The sequence below is a fragment of the Eurosta solidaginis genome, chromosome 2 (genome assembly GCF_040869045.1).
Source record: "Eurosta solidaginis isolate ZX-2024a chromosome 2, ASM4086904v1, whole genome shotgun sequence".
Classification (NCBI taxonomy): domain Eukaryota; kingdom Metazoa; phylum Arthropoda; class Insecta; order Diptera; family Tephritidae; genus Eurosta; species Eurosta solidaginis.
Window position 1 is genome coordinate 79147278 of NC_090320.1, and position 11204 is coordinate 79158481.

Consider the following 11204-nt stretch of genomic DNA (forward strand, 5'->3'; position numbering starts at 1 on the left):
TATCGATGTGATGGTCCTTTGCCGGAAACGTATCCGGTACGCTCCGGTAACAAAGCCACATTAAGGTACTAGCCCGACCATCTCGGGAACGATTTATATGGCCACATTAAACCTTCAGGCCATCCCTCCCTATCCCACACCCCAAGTTCCATAAGGAGCGAAATTTCAGCTTTTATAAAATGAAGAAGGTCTGGCAGTCAAGGGCTCTTAGACTTTGAAATCGTCGAAGTTTACGAAAAAGGGTAGTTAGGTTATAAGCGTTTTTTGCATAGATTACTATTTAAAGAAAGGTTTCAACATTTTGAACTAAGTTGTGTATGGCTTGAAAGACTTTGGCTGCAGTAAATCATAAGCTTTATTTGTATTTTCTTATTTTAAACTATATATTTGCTCATTCATCAAATTTTCCTTTCGTTTAAACGTTTTCCTTATGGTTGGTATTTCGCCACCTAAAGTAACTGGCAACCTATCGCCCCAATTGCTTGCTTTAGCACATCGATATGCATCTCTATAATTAATTTTAAAAACAATTCCAATTAAGTTGTGGCGGTATTTCGAAATTCAATTTACCTCCCATGTTTAGACTGCGTAAATATAACCTCTTGCAATTTAGCATCTACTGTACACATTCGACAAATCACATGTTTTGATCTATTTAATGTTGGACGAACTATTCGCGGCCATTCGCGAGTGGCATCTGACAGTTTCCCTTTCTTAAGTACAATATAAGAATAAAGGGTGGTATGACGTTCGTCTTTTACATCACCCACTCGTAAAGGAGCATACGCAGCTTGAAAATTACATGGGGTGCGATCGGTTTCATTAGTGAGCCTCGGACACGTTAAGTTGTGTGGGCACTGAAAGCAATTTATAGTGAAATATTACATATAAAAATATATGCCAAATATATGGCTTACCGGAGCTAGAATTTCCCCTTTAAGGTCGTTGCTTTCTAATTGCAAAACGTAATCCCGAACTTCATTAACCAGTTCACTACCACGACGTGTACCTTCTTCCACAATAACTAAATATCCACAGCATTTTTTCCATAAGTTGAGTAACACTTCTTTACGGCTTTCGGCATTGGGTAGCTCAAAAAGGGTATAGGATGAGACAACCAAGTCATACATTGTCTGAAAAAGGTTCATTCACATAGGCATATATGTAAGAATTAGCATCCTTGCAGTAAGTAGAGTTTATTAGGGTGATCCTTGTAAATCATATTGCAGAATTTTTCCAGGACTCAAAATTTCTAATTTCTCCATGGAGACTTAAAAAATTTATATAAACTTAATTTATTTTCTAATAGCCGACATCGATTAAACTTCAGATGGCGATATTAATTGATTGGTTTATTTAGTAATAATAGGATTACGTATAAATATTATATAGCCTACTATATTATTGATTTTGATATACAAGGACCAACTTATTGTCAATATGTACATATGCACAAACCTCTATAGCAGGTAGGAATTGTCTGTGATAAACATTACGCAGAATCATTTGTTGATTTGCATGCCCTTCTCGTAATATTAACTCAGATAAGTCGTTCATACTTCGAGAACTATCCACGTTGTAATATTCAAAAATTGAGTCTCTCCATAAATTACTAGCCGCCCACATCCCGGTACCTACTCCTGAACCAAAATCGAAGTAACTTCTCGGTTGAAACTCTTTATCGCGTTGTCTCAACTCTTGTAATATATTTGTGAGAACTCCGTATTCCTTGGCACCTCGACCAATTGCGTAAACTAAAGATTCATAAGGGCCATATTCAATTGGTTTCCAAGCATAGGTACGATATGCCATAAAGCGTTTGATTAAATTATCACGCTTTCTCCTCCATTGTAGGCCTTCTTCTTCTCCGAGAAACGACAGTTCTTCCAGAGGCATCCGCCGATTAACTTCCTCCATAACCGACTTAATTTTTTTATTATATTCCAACTGTTCAATAGGAGGATGACGAGCTTTGATGTATTGATTTAACTGCTGGCAGTCTTTTAAAATAGATTTTATGGGGTAGTCACCAATTACACGCTCCAAAGCATGGCGCAAATTTATTGGCAACTCAATCGGTCCGACTTTAATAATGCCAGGATGGTGCCGTGGTTTTAGCTCAGCTTTTTCTATTTTCGCAACCAGGATTGGGTCCAATTCCACAGCAATCTTACAAGTCCCTCGCACAAAATATTTGGAAGTATCATATCGTATACAGGTAACTAGCTTTAAGCCTATATTCATCGCGTGTGTTTATTTTTAAAATCAAAATACATCTAAGACTTATATAAAAACCGGCTCATCAGCTGTAGTTATAATGAGCGCTTTCAGTGAACACAGTTAACTGTTGACCAATCGTCACAATCGTTGAGTGATAACTTTCTGAACGCACTGTTGAGTACTTTTGTATTGCACTAATAATCACCTACTCAGATTCCACATTCACGAGTTCAAAATTGCTTCGTTCTGCGTATCTACGTCACAGTTGACTTGAGTGAACAACTGATATGCTGTTTTTATTGCAAATTGCAATAGCATGGTTTTTTGTAAATTTATTTTATATTAATTAATAATTTAATTGTTTAACTAAAATGTTTTTAACCGCAAATACATCGGAGGAATGTATCGTTGTTATCGGTGAACTATAATTTTAACATAAATATTGGCAGTAGATCTTCGAAAGCAGTCACGTTCCCGTTTATCATTGCTATCAAGGCGAACTCTGCATTGTTTTTCAACAAAATTGGCGCAAAGCACTCTATCTCGATGCCATAGGTGATCTAGTAGTTTTGCTAATACTACACAATTACGTGCTAGACCCGTAAAATCAGGTTCGGAATAGATACTGTTACGAATTTTTATTTGCAAATCCTCTTATTTGCCCTTTTGCTAGGATCGTATCGCTAAACTGTTGAATAAATAACTCCAATATTGAATAACGGAAAAATTGCCTTTATTAAAATACTTCACAATAACACTCAAACTGTGCAACGAATAGCTTAATAACCAAACTCATATCTTAAAGGAAACTGACTTTCAAAATAATAGTGCTATTGCTCGCTAGATATCGTCTTACTCGTAACTGCTTGACAATTCAAATCAAACTGAATTACTTCTTACTCGCTGGCGCCGCTTTTATAGTTTACGCTGCATACTTCTAGGCTCTTCGATTTCCAGAACTTACTAGTTGTTTCGGCTACAAAATCGCCAGCCACAACTACGTGCACAAATTATTGCTCACTCTTGTGACAAAGGTATATGCATGTGTTTGTAGTTTACAGTCTCCCGCACACACATAAGCGTATAAGTAAATTCATCGGTGTGTGACATCTCATCTCTTGCTGCCTTGTATGTAAATGTTGCTCGTCGGAATGTGTACATATGTGTAGACGCAATTATTTATTCGTTTAAGTAGATACATAAAGATTGAATTATTGATGTGAATGTTTGTAGTTTGCGCACATAGGCATATAAGTAAATGCATCAGTGTGTGACATCTCTCTGGGCTGCCTTATATATGTGTATACTTGATTTAATTATTAACGTAAATACTGCTTGGCATGGCCTTAGCATCGCCTTAGTGATGGGATAATTTAGTGATGCTAATATCCGTGACACTGCCCTCCACCTAAGTCTGATCGTCCCGATCAGACAAATCTCTCGATCTAAACGTTGCTAGCCTTTCCAAATGGACCACCTTCATTTTGGTTCGTGGTTTACCGATGGTTTGTATGCGGTACACTACATCGTTGATCCGTTTTACAACTTTGTATGGGCCTTCCCAATTACACTGCAATTTCGGGGACAAACCTTTTTTACGTTGTGGGTTGTATAACAGCACCAAATCTCCTTCCTGAAAACCTTCTGAATTAATTGCTTTATCATATCTGGCTTTCATCTTGTCACTCATAATCTTTGTTCGTTGCCTTATCAGATCATGTATTTCTCTTAGCTCTTCTTCCAAATCACTAGTGGATTTCCTGACATTTCTCTCCGCATTGGCATCTATCCCAAACTTCAAATCAGCTGGCAGTCTAAGGTCATTGCCAAAAATTACTTTTGCAGGGGTTTGGCCCGTTGTCTCATGCACTGCTGATCGGTAAGCCATCAAGAATAATGGTATGCGGGTATCCCATTCTTTATGGTACTTGTCCACTACTTTCCTTAAGTGCTCCTCCAATGTTCTATTGAATCGTTCTACCATACCATCGGATTGAGGATGCAATGCAGTTGTCCGTGTTTTTCGAATGCCCAATGACTTACACATTTCCTGGAACACAGCTGATTCGAAATTCCTGCCTTGGTCAGAATGTAACTCCATTGGTACACCATACCTTGCAACCCAATTGTTTATAAAAACTTCTGCTACCGTTTCCGCTTCTTGATTTGGGATTGGGTATACCTCTGGCCATTTGCTGAAATAATCCATAACTACCAGTACATATTTGTTTCCGCCGTTGCTAGTAGGAAATGGACCGGCGACATCCATAGCGATCCTTTCAAATGGCGCACCTGAGTTATATTGCTTCATCTGGCCATGACTTCGTGTTCTGGGCCCTTTCGCTCTGCTGCAAACCTCGCAGTTCGCAATCCAATCAGTGACCGACTGACGGCAACCAACCCAATAGAATCTCTGTTTAATCTTCTCGAGCGTCTTCGTGATTCCAAGATGACCTCCGCTTGGACCATTATGCAGCTCGCTGAGCACATCAGGAATCCTCTTTCTGGGAACAACTATCAGTTTATTCTTGTATTTACCATCCTCACTCTCCCATACTCGATGAAGGCAACCGGATATCAATTCCAAACTGTTCCACTGTGCCCAATATGACTTCGCAATGGGACTCTCTGCTGACATCTCTTCTCTGTTTGGTCTTTCATTTCGTTCGAGCCCTTGCATAACACGTGACAGATCTGCATCTTCTAGCTGGCACTTTCTTAGCTGTTCCTTGTCCCATTCATCTGTACATGTTATAGTCATTAGCCGGACATCTATAATGTCTTCTTTAGCCTCGGCTTTTGAACAGTGCTTGCATTCCAAACTACATGGTCTTCGTGACATTGCATCGGCATTTCCATGGGTACTACCTTTTCGATGCTCAATGGAAAAGTCATAGCTTTGTAGTCGCTCGATCCACCGTGCCAATTGTCCTTCTGGATTACGGAACTGCAGTAGCCATTTTAAAGCTGCGTGATCTGTCCTGACACGGAATCGCTGGCCGTAGAGGTATTTGTGAAAATGTTTAACGCACTCTACCAATGCCAACAGCTCTCTCCGCGTAACGCAGTAGTTCCTCTCTGGTTTTCCAATCGAACGGCTGTAATATGCAACTACCTTCTCCTGTCCATCGACCAGTTGTGATAAAACGCCTCCTATAGCATATCCACTCGCATCTGTATCTATAATAAATGTTGCTCCTGGAATCGGATATGCTAACATTGGGGCAGTGCACAAACGCTCCTTCAATGTTTGGAAAGCCACTTCTTGCTCCTTCTTCCATTCAAAAGCTTTATTTTTTCTTGTAAGCTCATGGAGGCTATGGGCTACGCTGGAAAAATTTTGTACAAATCGGCGGTAATATGTGCACAGCCCAAGGAAACTTCTTAATTCATGTAGGTTCTGTGGTCTTGGCCAATCCTTTACAGCCTCTATCTTTTCGTTCGCAGTGCAGATGCCCTCTGTCGTTACCTTGTGACCCAAATAATTTACTTCCTTTTTAAACAGCGCACACTTTTTGGGACTTAACTTCAGACCAGCGCCAGCTATTCTTTGGAAAACTTCCTCCAAGTTCTTAAGATGTTCATCGAAATTCTTGCCCAATACGATGATGTCGTCCAGGTACACCAAGCATGTTTTCCAATGTAGTCCTTTCAATACCTGATCCATGAGTCTCTCGAAAGTAGCTGGTGCATTACATAGTCCAAAGGGCATTACTGTAAATTGCCAAAGACCATCTCCGACGCTGAAGGCTGTTTTCTCTTTGTCTTCCTCATTTACCTCCACTTGCCAGTAGCCGCTTTTCAAGTCCAGTGTGGAAAACCATTTCGTACCAGAGAGCGAGTCCAGAGTGTCGTCAATTCTTGGCAATGGGTAGCTATCCTTTTTCGTAACGTCATTCAACTTCCGGTAGTCGACGCAAAACCTCATTTTTCCATCCTTCTTCTTTACAAGTACTACCGGTGAGCTCCAGGGACTAGCTGATGGTTCGATGACGCCGCTGTCGCTCATTTCTTGTATAATTTGACTCACAACTTGCCGCTTCGCCAGTGGAACACTACGTGGAGCTTGACGGATCGGCCTCGCATCTCCAGTGTCAATTTGATGTTTGACAACGTTGGTGCGGCCTGGTTTAGAACCATCCTGGTCAAATATGTTCGCGTACTTTAGGAGCAGTTGTTTTGCCTTACTCTGATATGCTTCCTCTAGCCCCTGCGTCCATGCCGTGATGTCATTTGAAAGATTAGTATTACTAGCTGAAACGTGTTCCTGGAGCTGTTCACAGTTAATAACTACTTCAGCCTCTTGGCATCTTCCCAAAATAGCTCCTTTAGTTAGTTTGAGTGGTGAATTGAACTCATTGAGTACTCTTACTGGAACACGTCCATCTTGTTTTGTCATAGCCAGGGTTTTTCCTACAAGTATGTTCAGTGCTGATTTGTTTGCTGCTTCGACAACCCACAATTTGTTTGTCCCACAATCTCCATCAACCTTTGCCCAGATGACTGCTTCGGATTTTGGTGGTATTCGCTGACTCTCTTCCACCAGCACTCGTTTACTGCTGTAGCCTCTCTCGTAGCCGAAATTAAGTGGTACATCCATGTTCTTATATCGCATCGTCTTGCTTTGCATGTCGATCTTGATGCCCTGGTCGATTAAGAAGTCCACTCCAATTATGATTTCATCAACAATCTCTGCCACTATAAAATTGTGTACTACCGTGACGTTCCCAATTGCGACTTCACATGATACTTCTCCTAGAACCGTGCTGTCTTCTCCAGTGGCTGTACGCAATCTTGCTCCATGCAATGGTGTTATCTTCTTGTTGACTAAATCCGCTCGAATGATGGAATGAGATGCACCCGTATCTACAGTCAGTAAACGTTCCTTTCCATCCACATGTCCTCCGACAGTAAGATTGTTTGACCTTCTTCCAATTTGTGAGATAGAGATTATGGGGCATTCAATTGAGGGAGCCAGCTGTCGCCCCTTGCGGCTGACTCGCTTTAGTTTAACGATTGAGTGGACTTGGAGATTTGCTCATCTCCTTCAGCTCTGCGTTTACGGCCACCCACATTGTTGGAGCTATTGGGACCGGTGCTGCAATGTCGTGCAATATGACCTGGGTTGCCGCACTTGAAACATTTAATAACTCCGGCATTTCTCTGTTGTGATCCCTTCAGTGCTTCCAAAATTGTGTCTACCCATTCTGGCCTTTCTACTTCTACACGATGAGCTTTGTATGCTGGTTTACTCAATAGTGAGGCCGTTTCCTGAGTCAATGCATGTGATACCGTTTCAGAAAATGTCAGCTTTGGGTTTGCGTATGTAGCTCGCTTCGTTTCCACGTCCCGTATGCCATTTATGAAACTCTGGATTTTTACCCTTTCAGTGTATTCCACGGGTGCGTCCGCATTTGCAAGATGAGCCAATCTTTCAATATCTGAAGCAAACTCCTGCAATGTTTCATTTGCTTTTTGGTAGCGGTTTTGCAACTCAATTTGGAATATCTGTTTCCTATGCTCGCTTCCATAACGTCGTTCTACAGCAGCCATCAATGCTTCATAATTGTTCCGCTCTCCTTCGGGAATCGTCTGTAGAATTTCCGCTGCTGGCCCCTTCAATGCCACGAATAGTGCAGCAACTTTATCTTCCGAATTCCAGTTGTTCACTGCTGCGGTCTTCTCAAACTGTAGCTTAAAGACCTGGAAAGGAACAGAACCGTCAAAGGATGGTGTTTTTACCTTTGTATTGCTTGCTGAAACAGCTGGGCGGTTTAATTGCAACTCTTGTATACGACCTCTCAAAGCATCCACCTCGGCTTCGATTTTTTCCTCAAACTGCGTTATTTTCTCGTCCATACGTGCTTCGAGTTTTGATGATATACGCGCCTCTTGTGCTTCGAGTTGTACTGTTATGCGTGCCTCTTGTGCTTTCAGTTGTGTCTCCATTTTTGATGTAATGCGTGTCTCCTGCGATTCTAGTTGTGATGCCATATATGTCTTCTGTTCTGCCAGTTGAGATGACACTGTCGATGTTTGAGCAGATATTGCAGCTAAAATCATGTTCAAGTCTGTACTGGTAACCGTCTGCGATGTTTCGTTCTTCTCTTCAATTTTTGTTGTCTCCTCGCCATCAAGATGAAAGACATGCTCTTCCACATCAATTCCTTCTGCTTCCATTGCTTCTCGTAGCCGTGCCTGAAGTTCGAGTTTAACGCCGCTTGTATTCAATCCACGGCTCTCCAACTCCTTCTTCAGTTGCGGGATCTTCAATTCACTTAACTTTGCCATGTCCTTGTTGTCCTCTAGAATTTATTCAACAATTCCTCTTCTGACACCAATTGTTACGAATTTTTATTTGCAAATCCTCTTATTTGCCCTTTTGCTAGGATCGTATCGCTAAACTGTTGAATAAATAACTCCAATATTGAATAACGGAAAAATTGCCTTTATTAAAATACTTCACAATAACACTCAAACTGTGCAACGAATAGCTTAATAACCAAACTCATATCTTAAAGGAAACTGACTTTCAAAATAATAGTGCTATTGCTCGCTAGATATCGTCTTACTCGTAACTGCTTGACAATTCAAATCAAACTGAATTACTTCTTACTCGCTGGCGCCGCTTTTATAGTTTACGCTGCATACTTCTAGGCTCTTCGATTTCCAGAACTTACTAGTTGTTTCGGCTACAAAATCGCCAGCCACAACTACGTGCACAAATTATTGCTCACTCTTGTGACAAAGGTATATGCATGTGTTTGTAGTTTACAGTCTCCCGCACACACATAAGCGTATAAGTAAATTCATCGGTGTGTGACATCTCATCTCTTGCTGCCTTGTATGTAAATGTTGCTCGTCGGAATGTGTACATATGTGTAGACGCAATTATTTATTCGTTTAAGTAGATACATAAAGATTGAATTATTGATGTGAATGTTTGTAGTTTGCGCACATAGGCATATAAGTAAATGCATCAGTGTGTGACATCTCTCTGGGCTGCCTTATATATGTGTATACTTGATTTAATTATTAACGTAAATACTGCTTGGCATGGCCTTAGCATCGCCTTAGTGATGGGATAATTTAGTGATGCTAATATCCGTGACAATACCTAATTCTTCAGCATCAATAAGCTCGCCATGGGAGTAGTGACATTGTGCATCATCGAATCGGCAGTCTCCCTCAAGGTAAAATTAACATGGGAGCATCTCGCGAGGGGTGGTATTTGTGAAGAGTACTCGTAAACGCCTTTTTAATGTGCCAATGCGATCCAAACTGCCCATTTCTTCAATTCCGCTGTTATAAATACACCTACATAATAGCCTTAAGTATTAAACTCGATACTATTAATAAGCATAATAATCGATACTAGCATTGAACTGTTATCTCTATTATTGAATTAAAGTAAGTGATTCTACAGCATTACAACCATTGTTTACTATATAGTTTGGCAGCTTAAATTGAGCTTATGTTGCGAATAGAGTGGAATACTGTTTTCACACAGAAACTTAATGATCTCATTTCACCTTCTAATGAAATCGTAAATTTTTTCTTTCACACAGAAGTAACTGTTCGATTAGTATGAAGGATGAAATGTCAAGCGAATAAAATGACAATGCTATATAACAGATCATAGCGGAACGATACAAGGTGGCAGCATGGTGACATACCTACAAAGAAAAAAAATTCCATGTACTTGTAAATTCGATGGGCAAATGTCAAAATCGTACTGCGCCGGTAGTTGTGTATCAAATCAAATAAAAAATGTTATAATCAGCTGTTCGATGCGGCCACCTTGTATCGTTCCGCCATGCAGACAATGACATTTACTTTGACAAATGACATTTTTAAGCACTGAACACACCAAAAACTAAGAAGCGGAACGCTTCCAACAGAGTTGCATTGTGCCTTTGACTTCATTAGGCATTCGATTAGCTACTAATGAAATAATTATAGATTCGAATTTTGTAGGGAAGATTGAGCTCAATAAGCGTCTGAATGTAGAAAACTGCCTTTATTATTCAATAAGCCGTCTGTGTGAAAACAGTAGAAGGCAGTGGACTAGGCAGTCGAATGCCATATAATGAAGGAATTGGTGTACGGAGTTTTTTCAAAATTTGCCCGAAATCCTGAATCACAAAAGGGAGTGTAGTTAAGTACGAAAATAAAAAAATGTAGTTATGTTTTGCTCCTTTTTTAACAGGAGATTTTCATTTTAAAAATGTAATATATAAACCAACGTCCCGTGCTTTTTATTTTTACGAACTTATTCCTCAATGAAAATAAATGAAACACGTATTAATGTAAGCATTAATCATGTTTCTTACTTCTTAAATATTATAAGTGTGTTAAAAGTAGCAGAACTAAAATAATATTGACAAATCTGATATGTCAAACTAATTTTATATAATAAAAATGATTTCATAAATTGCATGCATTTTATACATATGCATTATATTTTAAATTTTCTCTAACTATTCGTTTTGTGCTGACTAAATTTTGCTTATGCATAACTTTCTTTGGCTATATAAGCTAACAATTCCAGGGGCCGTTTTCACCATCTTCGGTGAACGCTAACAAACACTTTATTTGAAAGAAATCGTTCAGTGATTCGTCAAATAAGGGTTACTTTAAAATAACGGACGTTAAAAGTTCCCCTGTCACATGAGGAAAAATGAAATACAACTATTTTTATAACATGAAGATAGATAGAAAATTTATTGGGGATTGCACTGCGGCCGTTGATCTATTGTGCACTCACCAGATTGCGTCGCGTTCCAGGAGGATATGTTCGACCGTCTCTCCTGATCGATCACGAAATTGACATGAATAAAAAATTATGTTTTTTATTTAGTTGAACGGCGATAGAAAATCGGTTTTTTTCTAAAATGCAAGAAACTTTAAGAAGAACGTAAGTTTTTAATTATTTGTGTGTTGCTTTGACGTTGGCGTTGCGTTGCTTATGGATTGAAGCAATT

General features: G+C 39.7%; 1 protein-coding gene and 1 pseudogene across 1 annotated transcript; both read right to left on the reverse strand.

Moving 5' to 3' along the window:
- The window catches only part of LOC137241540 (T-complex protein 1 subunit eta-like), a 166032-nt pseudogene that overhangs the window by 75221 nt on the left and 79607 nt on the right, over window positions 1-11204 (reverse strand).
- LOC137242233 (ribosome assembly protein METTL17, mitochondrial) lies at window positions 338-2410 on the reverse strand. Its single transcript, XM_067769597.1, has 4 exons — window positions 1459-2410; window positions 918-1133; window positions 571-857; window positions 338-508 (listed from the first exon to the last, which is right to left on the reverse strand). Exons 1-4 carry the CDS (start codon window positions 2242-2244, stop codon window positions 370-372), a joined length of 1428 nt encoding a protein of 475 aa, XP_067625698.1. The 5' UTR covers window positions 2245-2410; the 3' UTR covers window positions 338-369.

Bases quoted from the DNA above. Each gene is read 5' to 3' on its own strand.
- LOC137242233 (XM_067769597.1), bottom strand. From the start codon at position 2,244: ATGAATATAGGCTTAAAGCTAGTTACCTGTATACGATATGATACTTCC. The intron at 1,134-1,458 runs GTTTGTGCATAT...AACCTTTTTCAG, and splicing joins AATTCCTACCTGCTATAGAG to ACAATGTATGACTTGGTTGT. The intron at 509-570 runs GTAAATTGAATT...AATTAATTATAG, and splicing joins ACGCAGTCTAAACATGGGAG to AGATGCATATCGATGTGCTA.